The 23,033-nt window shown below is 36.7% G+C and overlaps 3 protein-coding genes across 3 annotated transcripts; 1 reads left to right on the top strand and 2 right to left on the bottom strand.

Moving 5' to 3' along the window:
• Window positions 1-502: 502 nt before the first annotated feature.
• On the top strand, window positions 503-22,432 carry LOC113225683. The gene is made up of 5 exons (XM_026458063.1): window positions 503-624; window positions 765-900; window positions 6,209-6,511; window positions 10,425-10,591; window positions 21,959-22,432. Exons 1-5 carry the CDS (start codon window positions 558-560, stop codon window positions 22,234-22,236), a joined length of 951 nt encoding a protein of 316 aa, XP_026313848.1. The 5' UTR covers window positions 503-557; the 3' UTR covers window positions 22,237-22,432.
• On the bottom strand, window positions 11,437-14,481 carry LOC113225680 (membrane-bound alkaline phosphatase-like). Its single transcript, XM_026458061.1, has 5 exons — window positions 13,982-14,481; window positions 13,581-13,773; window positions 13,264-13,436; window positions 12,526-13,177; window positions 11,437-12,419 (listed from the first exon to the last, which is right to left on the bottom strand). The coding sequence occupies exons 1-5, from the start codon at window positions 14,324-14,326 to the stop codon at window positions 12,154-12,156; spliced, it is 1,629 nt and encodes a 542-aa protein (XP_026313846.1). The 5' UTR covers window positions 14,327-14,481; the 3' UTR covers window positions 11,437-12,153.
• On the bottom strand, window positions 18,251-20,521 carry LOC113225682 (membrane-bound alkaline phosphatase-like). Its single transcript, XM_026458062.1, has 5 exons — window positions 20,174-20,521; window positions 19,905-20,097; window positions 19,540-19,712; window positions 18,794-19,445; window positions 18,251-18,687 (listed from the first exon to the last, which is right to left on the bottom strand). Exons 1-5 carry the CDS (start codon window positions 20,513-20,515, stop codon window positions 18,422-18,424), a joined length of 1,626 nt encoding a protein of 541 aa, XP_026313847.1. The 5' UTR covers window positions 20,516-20,521; the 3' UTR covers window positions 18,251-18,421.
• Window positions 22,433-23,033: the final 601 nt, after the last annotated feature.

Genomic DNA, 23,033 nt, shown 5'->3' with positions numbered 1-23,033 from the left:
TTGTTACGGTATCACGGGTTTTTTTTTTCAGCCTCGCTTCTCCCTCCCTTGAAAAAGTACGTGCAGTGCAATGGGACGTACCTACAGTTTACGCAATATTTATTAACAAACCGTCGCGCCTCGGCTAAATTTGACAACTTAACTTTTTAACTTTTTTATGCGTAATATCGAGCAATTAAAATACACATTCTACACTCTTTTTCAGTTACAAAATAAATTTATAATAATAAAATTTATTGTAATTCTGTTTTTGTACCTACTCTATAGATCGCATTTTGAAAGTACGAATTTAGCCGGCGAAATGTAATTTTTTGGGAACTGTGGCACACTGCCGTGTGCTTAGATAATTTTTATTTATATTGATAAGCGTTAACAACTAATTAATATATTTAATGACTTATACAACATCTAATAACCCTTGACTTGTAAACATTTTGTTATCACAATGTGCACCCGTTATTGTAGTTTGACCTATCACGGGCTTATATCGAACGCAAGGAGGGTAGTGTCAGAATATCTTTAGTTAACGCCGCAAGTGTTCTTCTTATTTTAATACAATGAAAACTGACACCGCGTTGTTTTTTATTATTTTTAGCTTATTGTTTGTTTCAACTAAAGTTTATGGTATTTTATTTATTTGATTTTTGTTTTTGTTGAGAACTTGATTCTTTTTTCTAAAATACGCAATTAAAACTAATTTGTTATGTTTACTTCAAGTAGTTTAATAAGTTACATCTTAATAATAAAGTGTCAATTTTGAACAGCGTACAGAAATTTCGAATTGAACGAAGATCTGCGTGTCGTATTGGCATTAGAAAATGAAGATGTGACAATCGTGTGCAAAACGGAGATGCCCATGGCATATTGTGGTTTCGTGCATCCTAGTGGAAAGAGATATTCGTAAGTATACGAGTACTTTGCAAGATATTATACTTCATATAACTAACAGGCCGTGCGTGTCAGCCGTCTTCACAAAATCATTTGAGGGGAAAAGCTACTCTCCTTGTGTTAACTAACGTAGGTTTCTCGACATTTTTAACCGACTTCAAAAAAAGGAGAAGGTTCTCAATTCGTCTGTCAATTTTTTTTGTAAGTATGTTACGCCATATAACTTCGCCATTTGTGAATCAATTTTGATGATTCTTTTTAGTTGGAAAGAAAGTACCTCAGTTGTGGTCCCATTTCAATTTCAAGAAAATATTCCACTTTTAAGGGTTGCAAACTAGGGGATGAATGACTTTTGAGGTCGTTTTTTTTTAACCGGAGGTTAGGTTATTATTTGGGGTATTTCTATCAGCGAAACTGTTATTTTAAAAATCAAATAAAAAATTGAGTGCCAATAACTGGAAAATTAGGTACAAAATGCGTTAGTTATAACAAGGAGGACATCATGTATTATGCTTTTGTAATAAGATTTCTGGACATTTTGAACAGTGAATTTATAGATGATAGGTATAACGTTTTTAGATGCGATAGGGATCTTAACACCACATCGAAGTTAAGTGGTGGCGGCTGTTTAATCGCCGTGAATCGAGACCTATGTGTGTCCGCGGTGCGGTGCGAGTGAGAGTAGATTGGCGGGTGCGCACCACCCACCTGTGTTTCTACTGATCAGTTATTAATAGTAGCAACATATATACCTCCAAGCTCTGCAAATGCGATATATGTCGATTATTTTGACAACCTTTGTGACTTGTGTGGCAAGTTGGCGCCTTCTGTCGTTTATGTCGTCGGAGACTCAATCTTAAGGATATTTGTTGGGAACAACGGTCTAATAGCTCTCACGGAGGCAGTTAAAGTATTACAAGTATAGCAACTCCTCTCTAAAATGCTATGTCATACTTAGACTTAAAGCAATATGATAGATTTTTAAATACTAACGATAGAATTCTGGACCTTTTACTCTGCAATGACAATATTTTAATAAATAGTGATGGTAGCCCATTACTACCGTTAGATCAACATCATCCAGCTATACTTAGTTACTTAGTGAAATGCTCTGACACGGGTTTACAGAAGTCTCCCCGTACTAAGTATTTATTTGAAAGGGCAGACTATAGTTTAATTAATAAAAAGATTTTATCTATTGATTGGATGTAAATTCTAGAGTACGAAAGTGTAGACTCAGCTGTGCATATTTTTTATAGATATATGTATGGAATCCTTGATGAATTTTTGATTGAATTAGCGAAAAAGTTTTGAAATCATCATGTTTTCACGCACGCACGCGCGCGCACTCACACTCACACACATTCTCTCTCTCTCTCTCTCTCTCTCTCACACACACACACACACACACACACACACACACACACAGAGACACACACACAAGTTTATACACATTACATACTGAACAATTTTCATTTAATTTTTATTAATTTTTAATTTTTTTTCTTTTTCATTTTTAAAATTTCCATTTTAAATATCATTGTATCTTAAAACTAACCCACTGATGTAACTTTGTTGTAAATTCTCAGTTTTAAGCTTAGTTACAAGGCTTTCCCAACACAAGCATACATTTGCTTAAAGGGAGGACCTGATCTACCATTGTTGAACCAAATTGAGAAATAAATAAATTTTTAATTTTAATTTTAATGAATAAGAGTCTTGACCTAGGTGTGTTTCCTACTGTCTGGAAAGTTGCGAATATCACTCCAGAATTTAAAGAGGGTAAAAGATCTGATTTATATCAAGCAATTATCGTCCGATTTCCATTTTGTCAATTTTGTGAAGTGTTTGAAAGTTTAGTGCATAAATCCTTGTATCCACTTATCGGCAGGCACATTATACCGAACCAGCATGGATTTGTAAAGAATCTTTCAACAATTAGTAACCTTGCTCTATACAGTACATTTTTGTTTGAAACCTTAGATAGTGGTTCACAAGTAGACGCAGTTTATACTAATTTAAAAAAAGCGTTTGACAAAGTTGACCACTTAATACTTCTGGAAAAATTACTATACAATAGCATCAAGGGATGTTTGCTAGATGGTTCGCATTGTACGTTAGTAATAGGCAACAAAAAATCGTGGTAAATGGTTATGAGTCGAATCTCTTCGTTGTATCATCTGGCGTGCCGCAAGCCTCGATATTGGGACCATTTTTATTTGTTTTATATATAAATGATGTGATATAGTGTATCTGTTACTCAAACTCCATTATTTACGCAGATGATCTAAAAATATTTAAAGAAATCAGTTGTGAAGATGATTGCAAGTTTTTCAAAAGGATTTGGAATCTTTACATAGCTATTGTGTTCGTAATAAACTACAGCTTAGTTTCTTGAAATGTAAAACTATTACATTTACCAAAAAACTTATACCAGTTAAGTATGTCTATTCAATTAATAATGTAAATTTACAGAAAGTAGACAGTATCAGAGACCTCGGTGTTTTTTTAGATTCTAAACTCACACTTAGTTTACACATTGACTACATCACTACTAATGGTTTTAAATTATTTGATTTCATATCCCGCACTACTAAAGTTTTTAAAAAACACGACATGTATTTATATCTATATCGCACCTTGTTACGACTTATATTGAAATACGCAGTCTTAATATGGAATCCGTTTTATAAGTTACAACTTCTAAAACTATAGTGAATTATAAACTAATAAAGGTTGTTGCTTGTACGTATTCTGATGACAAAGGATTTAGGATTTTTTGAAATTGTAAATAATATAAATTAAAATATCAATAACGATACGAAGAAGTTGTGCGCCTGATGGTAAGCTACAAGCCTGTCCATAACAGTTGCTGTCCATAACAGGGCCACTCGGAGCTTTAAATCGCAAAGATCTGAGGGGCACTGCAGCACTCCCACTGCACCCGTCATTCACCCTGAGACATAAGTTGCCAAGTTCCGTGTGCCTGTAATTTACTTTACGAATTTGTCTATGTTATTGTTGCAGATCTTTGTTTTTAACGACTTTCTTGCCGTGGCGCCATCTGTGTGGAGTTTCTTGCTCATTATTCTCGGGGAAATTGGCCTTGCTGAACGAGTAGTACCTAGTATCGGTTTTAAATGCTGTTTATTTACCTCTGAAACAATGATATGTTTTAATTTCAATTATATTCATTATTAGGTAGGTAATAAAATTGGCCATCAATGACTAAATTCGTGATAATAAAAGCTAGTGCATTTATAGTGAGAGCTTGATTAAAAACAAGGCGACTTCTGCTTTTTTCATTTATTTTAAGGATATATTAGGTTCGTTTTACAGAAAAACGCAATACACGTCAGTTTGAAAAAAGCCTCTTACAGAACCTACATGCGGCACTATGTTCTACGGCCGGGGCGGCGCATTTGTAATGTTAGGGATACGGCTGTTTGGAGAATAACGGAAAATACAGTAGCTGTAGAGTTCTTTGTATATAGGGTAGCCATTCGTCCGGATTTTTACCATCTGTCCGGATTTTGTAGGCTAGGGTTACGATTTTCAAAATATATCGCAATTCTATAGTAAAATTTCTATTTATGATAAAAATTTTACTGCCCGGACGCTTGTCCATCTGTGCAACCGCATGAGAGACAATTTTTCGATTCTTATTTTGTTATTAAAAAATTCGGTCTTTCTTGCAAATGTAAAAAAAACTAGCGGACACCTAAAAATCAAAGAAGTAGCAGTAGAGTTTCTTGTGAAAGAGTTCTTCTGCCACTGCCACTTTACCTATTTTTGCTGGCAAGCAGTAACGTGAGCATTCTGCGTTCCGGTTTTGAAGGGTAAGGTTTCTGGTGACATTACAGGCACATGGAACTTGTCAACTTGTGGCTCAGTGTGACGGGCGCAGTGGCAGTGCCCTAAGATCTTTGCGATTTAAAGCTCTTGAGTGGCAGTGGCAGTGGTTCGTCGCGTCGCTTAATATTATAAAAAAAGATCATTTTTAGGGATATTTCATTCGTATTGGTGGAGAGTGTTGATCACACACACAGGGTGTATATTTTTGTACTTACGCTTTTACATTTGGTACCTACATCACACTTAAAAATTTTACGAGGTTAAAATAATCGTAAAACAAAACCTCTATACAAAAGACTATTACACAAGTTCTCTTACATTGCTGACAAAAATCCTTGGAAGTGATCCGTTCATCTTATTCTGTTTATCTCTGTATATGATGGTTTTTATGTAATAATAACTGTCAATGGCTCACGTGAAAAGAATTTCCATTTTCAAAGAGAATTCTCAAGAGTTGTATGGTACAAGGATAAATGAGTTTAAAAGTTTTCTGTTTTTTTTTAAAGGGATAGTTAAAATATATTTTTGATATCTAGTACTTCATTTATTAAATATACACAAAACCATATTTTGTACAGTAACTTACGTTAGATTGTATTTTAATTAGGTATTTTCTTTAAATCTTTATTTTCTCTTTTAAGTTACTAGAAAATTATAAAAATAGAACTAAAGCACGCTATATTACAGTCAGTGGTGCCATTTTCGTGTTGTTTATGAAGTAATTATTGTACATACTTGAAGGAAGCCAGCTTAATACTGCTTTCGAAAGAAAGGCATAAGTAGCTTATTCTACATTCGGAAATAAATGTGTTTAAATATTTGTTAGGTTTTTGTGATAAAAAGAATAGTTAAAATGTGCGTTTGATATTAAATAGTTTATTGGCGAATCTGAATTCCATTTACTAGGCAACAACATTTAAATTCCTCTGAATAATACAACCGCGTAGAAAAAAGTTTCACTGGTAACGGAATACGGTTCTCAATTTTTCTATGTGCTTGCACATAGAAAAATTCGTAGTTATAACCATTGACTTATACAAATAAATGGACGACGGGTCTAATACAAAAACCACGAAAAAATGTCCCAAGTCAACCTACTTATTTAAACGTAGTGACATGTAAAGGAATATGAAAAAGCTAAAACGTTGAATTTAAATTGTAATGTCATCGCAGTACTGTCTAATTTTGCTTGCTTCGCTGTCAGTCGAACAAACGAAGACTAAAGCGTGAATGACGCTCTGTATACGATTTTAACGCCCTATAAGTTCGGACACTTTTTAGCGCGGACCCGACGTCCGTATAATTGTAAGTCAATGGTTATAACAAACTAAGTATTGGAGTAATATCACGTAGCTCTTTTTTTTACTTTTAGCAGAACACCAAACTGAGATGATTTAAAATTATGTCTCACAAGTGTAACATGTTGATCGAGTGATGGGCGTTAACTTGTCGGTATTCTTTGAAGATTTTCAGGTCCCAGCTTGGAAAACGGCTTATGCAACCTTCGAGTTAAAGTTACGATGAAAGACAGCGGTGAATGGAGATGTCATATTGGAAAACGGAGTATAGGCGAGGAGGTCAGTCAGAGAATTGTAATCAGGGTTGTGGATCAAGTAGCTGCGCAGTCGCCGAGGGTCACTGCTGTCCATGGGAAAGAGATAACGTTATCTTGTGTGACTACTAAAGAAAAAATACCACTAAGATATTGTCGATTTGAACCACCCAATGGAACCCCGTTTAGTATCAATTCAGCTGTTAAGCCGTCACAGTAAGTTTCATTGGAATTTTTACAACGGAATTATTGAGGCTATCAGGGCAAAAGTGATGTAACCCATGCTTAATTTTTTTCTGCAATATTACTTTTAATGGTACTAGAGTACAGCATTATTATATGTTGTCGGGGTAGATAGCTAGGGAGTCGGGGTCTTTACCCCGACTAGCTAGAGTGTGAGCTGTAATGCGTTTCTATTCTTTAACGGCCTCCGTGGCCGACCGGTTACCATGCCGAACTGTCACGCAGAGGTCCCAGGTTCGATTCCTGGGCCGGGAGAAATATTTGTATGGCTTACATTTATTTATCTCGTGAATTTGGGTGTGTCCACGGCACTCGCGACACAGGGTTTCCCTTGTGCGGGGCTATGTTGAGTGTGTGCGTTATATTACATTATTATTCTTATGGCATGCTGTGAAACGTTTAGTTTACGCGGAAGATGCGAGTATCGAAGTTCCTGTTTTCATAGTTGTGGAGCCTAATGTTGTAACGAAACTCACGTGCGAATCTCTGCATAGCTGGTGGTGGCTCCGGTATGGCGCTAGCCACCAGCTGTGGACCTAGGTACCTACTTCTAGCAATACTTTCATGTAACTTAAAGTTGGTAAGTACCAAATTTAAGTTACAAAAATCTTTTTTCAGTTAACTTTTCTAATTAATACATATAAGTAGTAAATTATAACAATACTAGTACATAATCATATTTAAAAAAAGGTAAATAAGCGATCGAGGAAAATTACTTAGAATAATAACGCATAGAAACCTAGTCCGCTCACGCTAAGTGAGGCAAATTAAAGCGCGCCCAATGGGCCCACACGAGCGGGCGGGCCGTCAGTGCTCAAGGTCAACTTGCACCGCGAACAGCTCAAGAATTTTAGCTAAAAATGACGAAATGTGCGGTAAATGATTGTAAAAATAAGTCAGAGAAACATAAAATAGATACTAACATCACATTCCACAAGGAAGTAACGCGTTTCAACTTGTATTTTTATATAAATATTCACTAAAACCGAAAATTAACCTACTACTAAAACTAGCCTACATGAATTTGATTTTTGCCTCACTTGTGACAGTGCGTTTGATATGAAACTATCATTCTATGCGTTATTATTCTACGGAAAATTATATATCGCTCGGTGACGCGGGTGGCGGGATCACTGCCCTTGCGTGGTGCATACGACTTGAGACAATTTTTCAAAACTTTACTAATACCTACAATTAGTCAGAATATTGAACAGAATATTTCTTTTATATTTTTAGATGATTTAGCATTAGTTCGACTATTAATTTCTTAAATATGGCGAAAATACAAATCAATACACTGTATAATATCATGTGACGGGACGAACAAGTCGTGTGCCTGATGGAAAGCTACAGGCCTGTCCATAACAGTTGCGCCACTCAAGAGCAAAGTTCTGGGGGGTAGTGCCACTGCGCCTGTCGCCCTGAGATATAAGCTGACAAGTCCCATGTGCCTGTAACTTGACCAACACATTATTTGGAAACTGTTTTCATGTATAAAAAAGATTTAATTACAACATTTTTAATATTGAATATTACAATGTTTTATTACTATAGGTATATACTATATATATATATATGTTCAATAATTTTTGTGAAACTAATCCACTAGTTTTTTATAATGTACAAAGATCAAACACTAAGAAATATTCCTTTGATCCAGCTGGATTCGAAACAGCGCCTTCAGTGTATCGTGCCTGACGCTCTCCCAATTAAACTACGAACTAGCAGACCTTACCAATTTTTTTGTGTGCTTCTTGAAGATCTTTGCGGATCGAAGGAAGTTTTGCTTAGTGATCCATCTTTGTATGAATAATTATTTTAATTTTTTTGTACATGAAAATAATATCCAAATAAAAACGTGAGTTGCATAACTTTTGCGCAGATAACCTCAATTATATTTAGTTAAGAAATATTATTTGCACTTGGATGTATATAGAGATGGATACTACACTTTATTTCGGTAATATTTTTGTTAATTTCCTTGATATATCGTTGAGTGAATGTTATTACAAAATGTACTTATAGCTTCGCAACTCTATGTAGTTCACATGGAAATCAAAACAACAATAAAGTGGGTACGTAGTTCAGAATTAAAATTCTTTTCAGAGGTAGGCAAGCGCTAGGGTTTTAACCCGGCACTTTGTTAATACCCAGGGTTAAAACCCATTAACGTCCGAAATTGAAGGCAAAAACTATATACAACTGAATATTTTTTGTTAATCGAGTTTTGTTCAATTTTAATATTTTTACAAGACGTTTCGATTTGCCTTTCTATAGATTCGATTCGCTAGAAAGTTGCATAGAAAAATATCGTTATATCGTATGCATTTGAATTTGTTTTTAATAAAAATTGAATCGTAACGAGCATCCTCAGTAGTGAGAATCCACAGGATTGAAAGGTGGATATTGAGTGGAGATGCCTCATTTTCATCTAAAAAAGATTTTTACATCGAAATTTGTAAAAGTACGGAATTATACCAAACCTCGTATTCTCTGTTTCTGTCCACGATTTTGGGCACAAACCCTTTGGGATTTGGGTAAAAACCCAGGCGAGTTGATTGGGTTTTAACCCACTACCTACCTCTGATAATTATAGTTGATAAATTTAATAATTACTAGACGTGGAAATTTATATGTAGCTGCAATCGGAAGAAAATATAGTAATTTACGTTCACTATGTTTATGTTACCAACGAAACTGGCAAAGAACATGTTGGATGCGCATAATATGGCACCGTAGCCATGGTGCTACGTAGATATTATGCTAATGATACTTAAATTTTATCTTATATTTATTTATTTATTTATTTATTTATTTACATTGTAAACTTACAGCTAAATAGCCAACACGCTTACAAGTCAAAAATACAAAGTCAATAAAAATTAGGTTAAATCAAAAATAAAAAATTAAATCAAAAATAAAAAATTAAATCAAAAATAAAATTAAAAATTAAATTAATATTCTAAAAATTTACAAAATTCTCTATAAATAAAAGCAAAGCTATCAGCGAATAAATCGATATGGTCATATTGAGTGAGCAAGTCTCCGATCAGGCGTATTGCGCGAACGGTAGGCGCGTTCGAAGCGTGTACCGTGCGAGTGACGGGCTTGTGTAAAAGCCGCGGCCTACGGCGCGGCGCCACTGCACCCTCATCACCCCAAGGCACACGCACAGGTACCAGCAAGTCTACCTTGGACATAATGTTATTATCCACCTTATGATGAAACGCAGCAATGTAGTGAGCCAGTTGAAGCATCTTACGCCTACGAGACAAAGTGTCTAATCCCACCATGCCCGCAACGAAGTATGATGGATACAGGTATGGGTAATACCCGTACTGCCGTCTATAGAGCCATCGTGCATATTTACGCTGAACACGTTCAACCATAATAGAGTATTTGGCTTCATGAGGATCCCAAACTATTGCTGCATATTCCAGTTTGCTGCGTACGTAGGCGTTATATAACACCTTCGCCACAGCCACGTCATTGAACTCATAGGAGGTCCGTAAAATAAAGCCTAAAAGGGAATGAATGACTTTTGAGGTCGGTATTTTTAGTACTTTGTACTGACATTATTAATTTCGATTAGTTTTACTAAAAATATATCAAAGCTAGCGCACTGCGTCTTTTTAAATATATCTTAAAATAGTTTCAAGAGAAATAACTCAGTAACGTAAAAAGAAGTATGAAAAGGATAAAAAATCACAGCAAAAGTTGTCTTGAACACGAAATTCTAAGTGTAATCTCCATTGAAATACACAAGCTTCTTGCTTACAACGCGATGTTTGCGCGCGTTTGAATCGATACAATCGTAATAATCTGCTTTTTGAGCCTCTACACGCCGTGTGCATAGGTCCTAATGTGCGTAATTTTTTACTTTCAGGTCTATTCTGGGCAAGTACTATTATCCGCAAAACTTGAGCCTGGATCGTGGGGACTGCGCAGTCACCATACGCAAGGTCAAGTACACGGACGTTGGTGATTGGACATGTGGTGTCGGACTCGACGACGGCAAAGAATATACTGATGTTATCAAGCTTCATGTTGAAGGTTTGTTGATGATGAATTTATGACATTTTGCTGAAAACATAAGCGGTGTTAGAAATCATAGGAACCGCCATTTCTTCAAGCAATTGCAACTTCCCAGTTATCTTTAGGTGAAAAGAGGGAGAGCTGTTTTGGTCATTAAAGTGGCGATATACAATTTTATATCATGTACCGACAAACAGTCAGAACATTAAATTCCCGAAAAATAAGAAAAATGTGAGAAATGGGAAAGAACTTGTTTCGAAGTCTCATATGTTCTACGTTTAGAAATACCCAGTACCTTCAACTTTTGACAGGTGTCAATGTCAAATGTGAAAATATTGGAAAAATAGTCAGATCAAAGTGTAGTATCCAGTGAGCATAGTAGTATCTGTTCTTTTCAGCTTAATATCATAGACTATTGAAAAATATCCGTTAAAAAAAATATTTTTTTATTACCTTTTTCATGTCTCTCTTTTTTCGTGTCAATTTTGACACGACTCGGGTGAAATGGCACGTTTTATGCACTTGTAGTACAATCTATTTATTTTATGAAAATCATTGACGTACAATTATATGGACGTCGGGTCCGCGCTAAAAAGTGTCCGCACTTGTAAGGCGCTAAAATCGTATACAGAGCGCGACACTCCGCTTTAGTCTTCATTTGTTCTACTGACAGCGCGATACTGCGATGACATTACAATTTAAATTTCGAATAGGTTGACTTGGGACATTTTTTTCGTGGTTTTTGTATTAGACCCGTCGTCCATTTATTTGTATGTCAATGATGAAAATAAATAAATTTTGACCATTTGACGCATTAATTGACCTCTAACTCACCCAATGGAAAGTAACGATGAGGTGGACGATAGGGCACGTAGACATTTTAATAGGTATTAGCAAACCTAGCTACTATCTCGTCGTTTCTTCCTATTTTAAAATGTTAGTATAACGCAACGCGACAGTTTACAGTTATGTATGCCGTGGTTTCTATGAGGTATCATTTATGGTAAATAAAATAAAGCCGACTGTTTTTTATATTATTTTTAATAAATAAAACCAAAAAGTCCACTGCTTTTGGGCTCGCGGCGTAAGAAAACGGCGGTGGCCGAGCCAGCTGTTTGTCCGTGTTAAAAGAAAAGTAACTATCGAGAGCCGTATGATAAAAATACTGCAAAGATTGGCTCACATTATATGTGGCTCACGTTACACGAGCAAGTATGATTAAAAAGTTATTGCCAAAATACTCGTCAGTATTCATATCTAGTAACAGTATCTCAAATAACAAACTGTTACCAAAAGGAAAATAGTAAACAGCTTATCAATTGTATTTATCAGTAATTGTTTAATATCTTAGGATCTTTTTGAGTTGGATTATAGATTAACATTCGTAGGAAACTAGCAACTAACTAAATCAAACGTCATGATCAACAATTACTTACATTTTGTAAACAATTAACCGGTCTTTTTGTTTGTTATTGATTTGATATCAGTACTTCCATAAATATCGATGTGTCGCATCATTTTCGACATCGATTACTATAAGTCGTTCAACATTATCCGATTACGAACTTATACATAGGTCCCTACAACATATAACGCGGAACAATATAAAGAAAAATAATTATGTAGATTGGCAAAGATAGCGGATGGTTCAGAACAGCGCTGCTACAAGCATGCAGTCCGGGACCGATGCATGCAGCGTACGCCATGATCATGGGAATCTGACTTTGCTCATACAGTCCAGTGAACAGGTGGTGATAGGGTCCTGTGGCGAATACCGCTACGTCATCACCAGCGTGGGTTTCGTCGTCCCTGTACACTTCCGCATGGGTCATCCACCTTAGGTCCTCTGAAATTTAACACGCATGATATTTTCACAGTCAAAGGAATAACATTTACTTAAAATATTCGTTACATAAAGCTATCTACTTAAATACGCAAAAAAAAGAACTTACTGTAGTTTTCTTCGGTTGTGACATCAACTCTAGTGTTGTTTACTGGCTTCCGGTACCCGGGTCCGTTAGTGTATGAGATAGTTTGAAAGGGTATATTGTCATGTCCATATTCTTCCGCTGCACCCAGGATATCATGTCCTCGAACCGAATATCCGTTAAAGGCCATAACGTGTGAGTGATCAGCGGTTACCACCATCAATGTATCTTCCTCCCCGAGCATTTCCACTGCCTTTTTTATCGCAATGTCAAATTCCAGAGTCTCGTCTAGAGACAGTTGTACATAATTGTCGTGATGTGCGTGATCGATACGACCACTTTCTACAAACAAAAAAAAACCCTTTTCATTGCGTCTCAAGGAGTTAATTGCGACTTCTGTAAGTTCTGCTAGTGTTGGCTCTGTTTGTCTATTTCGTTCCATGTGATAATGCATGTGACTGGATTCAAATAAGCCTAGTATGTATTCCGGTGGATTGTCACGCAGACTCATTAACTGAGAACGGTTCCATACGTAGCGATGAATCACGTTCTGTGCTGCTTTGTCAGCTGCCCATTCTTCGATGAGATTTCGATTGTCCCTCCTAAGCCCATTGGAACCTTCCTCATCGGTGAAGTTCTCTGGCAAAAACTCTCTCCTTCCACCTCCCAAAATTACCTGACATAAAAAGACTTGTAATATTATCGATCTTGCGTAATTTCAATTTCATTTCGTATTTTAAACCATAGTTTCATTGCATATACCTTGAACTGTTTTCCTGGCTCAGTGTGTATGAGCTGATAAGCGATGTCAGGACACACTTTAGGATCAAATTTTTTGTCGATAACTTTTCCGTCGTTTTCCCAATCTCGGTCGGCTATCCTAGCATATGCACCAGACGGGGACGCGTGCGTAATTCGTGTTGTCGTCACGATACCTGAGTTGGGGAACGCGAATTTGGCATATAAATATCGAATAAGAGTTGCTGTCCTTATTCTCGATGGTCGATGATTGTGACTTTACCATGATTTCCAAGCTACCTTAATAAATAAATAATTATTTCGGATAGACAGAAACTTACCTGCGTCTTTCCCTTCTGCAAGAGCCCATGCGGCAATCGAATCCAAATGGGTGGAAGGATCCGTAGAAGCCTCGCAGTCGTATCTTTTCACTGCACCCGTTACTCCAGTAGTACCATAATTGTTCTTCACGCCAGTTAAGTATGCGGTGGCTGTGCATGCAGAATCAGCGATTTGAGCATCTAGGCAGTATGTCTATGGACATTGAAATTCCAAATGTAGCATTATGTTCTGCTATGACTGGCATTTCAAATGTTAGATTTGTATAAATTCCGTTACCATTAACTTTCTTTATTTTTTTCCGTCCTCTAGGCAATTAACAACATTTTGTTTTGACATGCACCTCTCCTTATTCTCTTTCACTGAAACTTTCAAGATTAAACATTATGTTCTATGTACATACCTTGGACAGACCGACAGTGGGAAATGATTCGAAAAACATTTCTGTTTCTTCACCAGTTCGGTTTGCGCGCTGTCCTTTTAAAATCCTAGCAGCGGCTAGCGTGGGCACGGAAAGACCGTCGCCTAGGAACATGATGACATTGCGAGCTATGTTATTGTTTTGTAATCGGCGCAATCGTTTTTCGATGCCTTCTTTTGCTTCATTTCTCCAGTAGTCAGGTGTTTGTTCTGCAGCATTGTTGGGGGTTGCTTTGTTATTGAATTTAAGTTCCGGGTGGTAGTGGTTAGCACGGACTGCAACGGCTGCTACCACCACGGCTAATATTGCGCACCAATCGGTCCTCATGTTAACGAGGAAAGTAAAATACACGATCTCTGTGCCGTTATTGTCCAAGTATTGTTATCAGATTAATAATAATATTATCAACAGCAATATTTTTCCAAATTATCTTTATTGCCCAGTAGATATTGGTAGATAAGTAAAAGTGTGGAGCCTTGTATCCATGTTTTTTTTGTTGTGCCTACTGTGGATTAACACTTTATGCTCGTTATTACCTTTATTCAAAGAATTATGAGACAATTATCGCATAGGTTTGTTTTTATCCAAGTGGCATGAAATGTAGTAGTAGTAGGTACTTACCTTATCTCATTGTTTATTTATGTTTGGCGGTGAAAAATATTTATATTACATTGATTGAGAAGTATTGGTTCTTGTGAAAGAGTTAGTTCAGGGAAGTATTGGCACCTTACCTATTTCTGCCGCCAAGCAGTAATGTGCGTTATTGCGTTTGGGTTTTGAAGAGTAAAGGTGCTGGCTTACATTATTTGGACTGCTGTGATGTCTTCAGTGTCTTGCTGTTCGGTATGGAGTGTTGGACCTTGACTCCAGGATTATGCTCAAAACTGGAATCCTTAGAGATGTGGCTGTACAGACGTGTGCTTGGCATATCGTGGGTACAAAAGGTCACCAATGTTGAGGTTCTTCGTCGAATGAGAAAAACGTTAAAAATACTCCGAATTGTAAAGGAAAGGAAGCTGCAGTATTTTGTAATGAGGGGCAATAGATACCGGATTCTTCAACTAATAATGCAGGGAAAAATACAAGGAAAGCGTAGTCGAGGCAGAAAGATAACCTCGTGCTTGAAGAACCTGGGACACTGGTTCCACCTTAGCACACGTTCCCTCTTTCGTGCGGCAGCTTCAAAAATGAGAATAGCCATGATGGTCGCCAACTTTCGTTGAGAATCGGCACATTAAGGAGTAGATGTATTCTTTGTGAAATGTAATCAAAATCTGTGCAGCGTTTACAGCACGCATTGGTTGAATTAATGTAATGCAGGAACTATTATGAAGAATGTATTCATCGTAGTAACATATAACATAACTGGGTTGTTTGTAAAATGTTAACAACCTCGAGAGACCAAATTAGTACCATCATAAGTTACAACTTTTTCGCTTTTCATGTTCTGAAAGTCTTACGCCATTATAACCTTGCGTGGCGGGCATAATTTAAACCACATTTAATCCTGGAGTAAAAAGTACGCAGTTTTTTAATTTACTTCGAGTGATCTAGGCAATCTCAGTCAGTGCTTGCTTTAGTTTGTACTAAAAAGACAACGTTCGGTTTTAGTTCCGTGCCTATTCCGCATAGATGGTGGTGCCATATTATTTTCCCGCGTTAGTGCGTTTGTGTATGGACCTTTTAAGTGACGCGTCGCAGTACTTAGATCATTTTTCGTGCTTAATTGGTTATTTTTTCTCGCTATCGAAGTGAAAAGTAAGTTTTTCACCTCAGGATTAATAGACACCTACCACCTCGAGTATATATTGGCTCGTTTTAGACCCTCGATAAAAATATGCTATTGCTCCATGACATTTTACACAAAGTAATAAGTTCACCAAAAATATTTTATTTTTAGGTTTTGTTGTACTATCTGACCCTTTTTAGATCTGTATGTGGTATATAAGTTGAAATGTGCAAGCGTAAGCGTTCTCTTCGACGATTTCTTTTGTTACCGCACAAATTTATCGCCGTATAGTCATTGATTGGTTGGTCAATGCGTATAGTGACTTAACTGCCTCCGTAGCCGAACGGTTATCATGCCGGATTGCCACGCAAAGGTCCTGGGTTCGATTCCCAGGCCGGGAGAAATATATGTATGGCCTACATTTATTTCTCTCGTAAGTTAGTATGTAATTTGTTGTTGTCTGTTTGTAGTTTCCCTAGTGCGGGACTATGACAAAAAAATTAGTTTTTTCATTTTTATATGATATTGTGTTGAATCATTAAAAGTTATAGAACAAAAGTAGTCGGTAATGACGTTAGTAACATAGTCCAGTGAGGTGGTTAGAATTTTATAAATAACCTATATATATACATAACATAGAGTATATAACCAGAAATAGAGACGCAATAAGGGCCATATATTCCTGGTAACACATTAGCGATACAGCTCTTATAAATATCAACTGTTTGCACTGAAATATAGACAGGCCAACTGCTGACCTGTGTGTACGTCTCCGTACATTCCAAAAAATATTCTGTATTTATTGTAATAAAGACAATATCTCTAATAATGCCGTGCTGTTCTATTCGGTGGGGTGGGAGAAACAGCAAAACATCTAATTACAAAACAAACGGAATCACATTTCATCGGTAATTAAATATTCAATATGTAATTTAGCAATTTTCGTCCATTATAGCAAAGCTCAAGTTAACTGGTCGATTTGAAGTGAAACAGTTGACGACAGCCGTCAATTGTTTCGAACTCGGGCTAGCCAATCGGAGCGCAGTTGTCACAGTAATGATATGACAGAATAGTTTTCAAACAAATTAAATGACATTTCGTCTCTATTTTTGGTTATATACTCGATGATATATAAGAATATGGAAATTCAGGATTATGTCATTATTATAAGTCTAAGTACTAATACTTAGATAACAAATTTATTTGCTCTCTGAAAGCGGTAATAACATTATTAAATCAACTTTTACGTTGCAATTGATAAAATATATAGATATTACTACCTATGTGTAATCTTACCAAATGGGTACGTTTGTATATTGATTTAAAACCTTTATCACACTTAACTTAACTGGTAAATACAACAACAAATTAGCGCTTTGCAAAAGAATGACCTACAATTGTTTATTATAAACCTTTGCAGTGCACATTTTATTCTTTTTATTAATTTTAGTATTAAATAGAAGTACAATTTTCTTAGCTAAACTGTATATACAGTTACATTGCACCTTAGAATAATAACGCATAGAAACCTAGTCCGCACACGCTAAGTGAGGCAAATTGAAGCGCGCTCAAAGGGCCTACACGAGCGGGCGGGCCTTCAGTGCTCAAGGTCAACTTGCACCGCGAACAGATCAAGAATTTTAGCTAAAAATGACGAAATGTGCGGTAAATGAGTGTAAAAATGCGTCAGACAAACATAAAATAGATACTAACATCACATTCCACAAGGAACTTGTATTTTTCAACTTGTATTTTTATATAAATATTCACTAAAACCGAAAATTAACCTACTACTAAAACTAGCCTACATGAATTTGATTTTTGCCTCACTTGTGACAGTTCCTTCGACATGAAACTATCATTCTATGCGTTATTATTCTAAGGACTGCACAATACAAACGACTTTTAATTGAATAACAAAAATAGTTAAATAATATAATTATACTTACTAATTAGGGTTTATGGAATGTCAGGGTGTGGATTCCACCACCATGATTCAATTATTTTTTGGTGAAATTACTCCACTAGTTTGTTATAATTATTAATACAAAGACCGAACACTTAGTAAGAAAGTTTTCCTTTTTTGTCGTAGCGCCGTCTGTGACAAATCTATTTATATATAACAAAAAATTGTGAAATATATAATCTTTCGACACGTACATTTTTGATTATATAATAAGAACTGTAATAGTACTAGAGTTCCTTGTGAAAGAGTTCTTCCAGGGAAGTAGGTACTGCCACCTTAACTATTTCTGTTGCCAAACAGTAATGGGAGTATTAATGCGTTCCGGTTTGAAGGGTAAGGGTGCTGGTGAAATTACAGGCACATGGGACTTGTCAACTTGTGTCTCAGGGTGACGGGCGCAGTGGTAGTGCCCGTCAGATCTTTACGATTTAAAGCTCTGAGTGGCACTGCAACTGCTATGGACAGGCGTGTCGCTTACCATCAGGCGCACGAATTGTCCGTCCCGTCACTTTTATAATATCATAAAAAAACTTTCATAAATACATATAAATAATAAAAATCTTTGTTAATATTCTTTATTTTAATCCTATTCATAATTAACATTAATTCCGACTTCGACAACTCTAAGGTTTTAGTTTTTTAATTGCCATGTAATACGATTAAGCCCATCGGTAACGGATACGGCGAGTATCTTTTGACTCTGATAAACTACAACCTTACATTTCATTTAATGCTGGAAACCGCGTAACAATACAAAGAATGCTATTATGTAGATTGGCAAAGACAGCAGATGGTTCAGAACAGCGCTGTTGCAAGCATGCAGGCCTGGCCCGATACATGCAGCGTACGCCATGATCATGGGAATCTGACTTTGCTCGTATAATCCAGTGAACATGTGGTGATAGGGTCCTGTGGCGAATACCGCTACATCATCACCACCGTGAGTTTCTATATCCCTGTACACTTCCGCATGGGTCATCCACCTTAAGTCCTCTGAAATTTAACACGCATGATATTTTCACAGTTAAAGGAATAACATTTACTTAAAATATTCGTTACATAAAGCTATCTACTTAACTATGCAAAAAAATGAACTTACTGTAGTTTTCTTCGGTTGTGACATCAACTCTAGTGTTGTTTACGGGCTTCCGGTACCCGGGTCCGTTAGTGTATGAGATAGTTTGAAAGGGTATATCGTCATGTCCATATTCTTCAGCTGCACCCAGGATATCATGTCCTCGAACCGAATATCCGTTGAAGGCCATTACGTGCGAGTGATCAGCGGTTACCACCATCAATGTATCTTCCTCCCCGAGCATTTCCACTGCCTTTTTTATCGCAATGTCAAATTCCAGAGTCTCGTCTAGAGACAGTTGCACATAATTGTCGTGGTGTGCGTGATCGATACGACCACTTTCTACAAACAAAAAGAAGCCTTTTTCATTGCGTTTCAAGGAGTTAATTGCCACTTCTGTAAGTTCTGCTAGTGTTGGCTCTGTTTGTCTATTTCGTTCCATGTGATATTGCATGTGACTGGATTCAAATAAGCCTAGTATGTATTCCGGTGGATTGTCACGCAGATTCATTAACTGAGAACGGTCCCATACGTAGCGATGATTCACGTTCTTTGCTGCTTTGTCAGCTGCCCATTCTTCGATGAGATTTCGATTGTCCCTCCTAAGCCCATTGAAACCTTCTTCATCGGTGAAGTTTTGTGGCAAAAACTCTCTCCTTCCACCTCCCAAAATGACCTGGCGTAAAAATAATCCATACTTTGCAACACTATCGTTCGCAATTTCAATTTAATTATGTACATATTTTAAATCGTAGTTTCGACGGTTGTACCTTGAATTGTTTTCCAGGGTCAGTGTGTATGAGCTGATGAGCGATGTCAGGACACATTTTAGGATCGAATCCTCTGTCGATAACAGCTCCATCGTTTTCCCAGCCTCGGTTGGCTACCCTAGCATATGCTCCAGATGGGGACGCGTGAGTAATTCGCGTCGTTGTCACGATGCCTATACAAGAGAACGAGATTTTAATATAAAATATTGATTAATGGTTGCGACCTTTGACCTGAATGATATGTCTATAACTTATATTGCAATTGTACTGCAGTCTTCAGCGCACCAGTCCAACATCGCAAAAATGTCAAATCTTCATTTACTGAAAAAAAAAAATCATAACACGTAATTTTATTCAGAACTTACCAGCGTCTTTTCCTTCAGCAAGAGCCCATGCGGCAATCGAATCCAAATGGGTAGAAGGATCCGTAGAAGCCTCGCAGTCGTATCTTTTGACAGCACCCGTGACTCCGATAGCGCCATAATTGTTCTTTACTCCAGTCAGGTAAGCAGTGGCTGTGCACGCAGAATCCGCGATTTGAGCATCCAGGCAGTATGTCTATAGGTAATAAAATCGCAAAGTTGACAAATGATAATGTCACATGGCGTTATAAAGACATAGCCTGTGTACCTACTTTGGACAGACCGACAGTGGGAAATGTTTCGAAAAACATTTCTGTTTCTTCACCAGTGTGGTTTGCGCGCTGTCCTTTTAAAATCCTTGCAGCGGCTAGTGTGGGCACGGAGAGACCGTCGCCTAGGAACATGATCACATTGCGAGCTATGTTCTTATTTTGTAATCGTCGCAGTCGTTTTTCGATGCCTTCTTTTGCTTCATTTCTCCAGTAGTCCGGGTTTTGTTCTGTAGCATTGTTGTCGGTTGGTTTGGGGTTAAATTTAACGTCTGGATGGTAGTGATCCGCGCCAATCGCGACTGCTACCACCAACACAACTATCGCGCACCAGACGGTCCTCATGTTAAAGTGGGTTAAGAAAACTGACGATTGAATTTTTATGCCCTAGCTTTATCTTATCAAATTTTTATCAAATGAAATATTTTAATATTTATAACTAAAAGACATTATATTTTGTGATGTTCATGAAAACCGTTTAAGAATTTTCTATATCGTTTCTTTTTATCATTAGATAAGTAAAAACGTCTCAGAATGTTATATGGATTACTCTTTTACACATTATGGTCACTCTGTGTTAGATTTTCATACAGGTGATTTTTTAGTCACCGTCGAAATATCATACAAAAACTAATTTTTTTAAAAAGAAATTTGATTAATGTGTGCAATAAATTACTTTGTCTGGAAAAATATCCAAGTGAGAACCTAATCAGTCTAACACAAGAATATAACGTACGAAAAAAGAGATGAAATTAAATAGCTTAGCCGTGCGCGGGCGCATCGTCATACGCCACATCAGGCTACATGTCGCTAGTTTACATATTCGCGTTCCCGTTTGAGTCAATAATTTCGATTATGATAAACAATTTTGTGATTGTATGTGATGGTTCATTCATCATATCGTATCGATGACTTACTCTATAATGCTTGCCATGAAAAGCAGAATCGCAACATCAGAATAATAGCAGTATAACAACAGTTGTTTGATAATGGGTTATACACTACTTAAGGCTAAAGCGGTATCCATTATTTGCTACTGTAATAATTACTACTTCTATAAATAGTAGGATGCGGCCCGCGCCGTCGCCTCCCCTCGACTACCCCGCCGTTGCTCTGCTCAAGTTGCGCAACTGTTTGTATGGTTTATATACCTGTGATATGACACTACATGAAACATTAAAACATTTTTTTTCTATGTATACAATATTAACCATCAATAAGTATTTATATTTTGCAGTGTAGGTACCTACTAGACAGTGTAACAGAGTCCATATTGTTGCTCTGTTCAAAGTACAGTGAATTCACTGGTCTGAGTCTACGTAATCGTTGTGGTTGTTTGAGACATTATTATAATTACAATGTTTTAAATTTATACGATTTTCACACATTATTATATAGGGACTTAATCGTGTATCTTTGGACTTTTTTATTTATTTATTTATTTATGGTCAGGTTAGGATCAGGTACAAAGATCCATTTGTATAGATTTTATAATTTTTTTTATGGTGGATGAAATCACAGTGGCGCGCTAGGGACACCATTATATAATTAATAAACATAAATAACACAGAAGATATTTTATATTGCATCCCCTTTGCATCTCCAAATTTTATAAGGTTGCCTGTAAGAAATTGCTATTTACATTAATTAGTTCATTTCTAACTATTCTGTATTAGAATTGTGATTTGTGAAGTGCAATAAAGAATATTATCATTAATTTATTCTAGAAAATCCTAGAACCCGTGCACAAAGTTTAAAGAGTGTTAATGGTAAATGTGCTTCCATCAGGTCTCTACGCTATGTCCACGGCGTCCACGACTGGCGTCGCATTTGGGGCAGTAGCCATAGTGGTATTCCTTACCATTCTGGGCTTTGTCACATGGAAGAAACGCCGCTTGCTCGGCACCTCTGACCAAACCCCGGAAACCATAGATATACAGGAATTGAGAGTCAGACCTGGAACACCCACGTCGCAAAGATCTAGGACTCCGCCTATGGAAAGAGCAATGCCTTCAGTTGTTGTACACTCTCCGTCGGACCCTGACACATCTTCTAGGTTGATGTAAAAAGAGAATGAATGAAGAGGAGCATACAAATGACTTAAACAATAACAACAAATTCTTAGAAGGAACAAACATCAGATATGCAGTACTTAAAATATTAAAATATAACTAGATAATCTCAGTACAGAGTATCTACTAATAAAATCGTCCTCAAAAGTACGTGGAATTACATCTATTTGCCAAGTTTTATTGAAATCGGTTACCGAAAAGTGCGCAAACCCGGATACATCCACTGGTTCGCCACAGGAGATAATAAAAATCGGTTTTCACTACTCAAGGTATATTGAGAGAGAAAAACGCCTTGAATTGGAGAATAGCAAAATTAACCATTAAAATAATTGCTCCTTATAATAAAATTTGGGCGCTATTTATAAAAATGAATCTTCAGGCGTGAACAGCCACCCTTAGAGGTGGATGATTTTCTTCAAAATTAAATGGGACCAGCTTGGAGGTACCCTCTTTCTAACAAAAAAAGAATCATCAAAATCGGTTCATAAATACCGGAGTTATCGTGTAACATACGTACAAAAAAAACATACATTCGAACTGAGAACCTACTTTTTTTGAAGTCGGTTAAAAATTAAAAAGTTATGTCATGGTAAGAATCACTAGGTTTAGTTACTTATGGGTTTCTAACCACGAAAAATAATAAAAAGTTATATCGTGATAAGAAACTTATAACTAGTCTTTCTTCACGAAGAAGAATAAAAAGTCGTATCGTAAGAAACCTGTAACTAGTCTTTCTTTATGAAGAAGAAAAGTCACATTGTGGTAAGAAACGCCAGTTACAGGTTCCTTAT

The sequence above is a fragment of the Hyposmocoma kahamanoa genome, unplaced genomic scaffold (assembly GCF_003589595.1).
Source record: "Hyposmocoma kahamanoa isolate Upper Pololo Valley unplaced genomic scaffold, ASM358959v1 169, whole genome shotgun sequence".
In the NCBI taxonomy this organism is placed as follows: domain Eukaryota; kingdom Metazoa; phylum Arthropoda; class Insecta; order Lepidoptera; family Cosmopterigidae; genus Hyposmocoma; species Hyposmocoma kahamanoa.
Note: the sequence above shows the minus strand (reverse complement) of the source record. Positions and strands in the feature narration are given on the sequence as shown.

Excerpts from the sequence above, each read along its gene's own strand:
- LOC113225683 (XM_026458063.1), top strand. The coding sequence starts at position 558 with ATGAAAACTGACACCGCGTTGTTTTTTATTATTTTTAGCTTATTGTTT. Across the intron at positions 6,512-10,424 it reads TCAGCTGTTAAGCCGTCACA|GTCTATTCTGGGCAAGTACT; the intron begins GTAAGTTTCATT and ends TTTTACTTTCAG. Across the intron at positions 10,592-21,958 it reads TATCAAGCTTCATGTTGAAG|GTCTCTACGCTATGTCCACG; the intron begins GTTTGTTGATGA and ends TGCTTCCATCAG.
- LOC113225680 (XM_026458061.1), bottom strand. The coding sequence starts at position 14,326 with ATGAGGACCGATTGGTGCGCAATATTAGCCGTGGTGGTAGCAGCCGTT. Across the intron at positions 13,437-13,580 it reads TGCAGAAGGGAAAGACGCAG|GTATCGTGACGACAACACGA; the intron begins GTAAGTTTCTGT and ends TCCCCAACTCAG. Across the intron at positions 12,420-12,525 it reads CACAACCGAAGAAAACTACA|AGGACCTAAGGTGGATGACC; the intron begins GTAAGTTCTTTT and ends GTTAAATTTCAG.
- LOC113225682 (XM_026458062.1), bottom strand. The coding sequence starts at position 20,515 with ATGAGGACCGTCTGGTGCGCGATAGTTGTGTTGGTGGTAGCAGTCGCG. Across the intron at positions 19,446-19,539 it reads ACCCTGGAAAACAATTCAAG|GTCATTTTGGGAGGTGGAAG; the intron begins GTACAACCGTCG and ends TTTTTACGCCAG. Across the intron at positions 18,688-18,793 it reads CACAACCGAAGAAAACTACA|AGGACTTAAGGTGGATGACC; the intron begins GTAAGTTCATTT and ends GTTAAATTTCAG.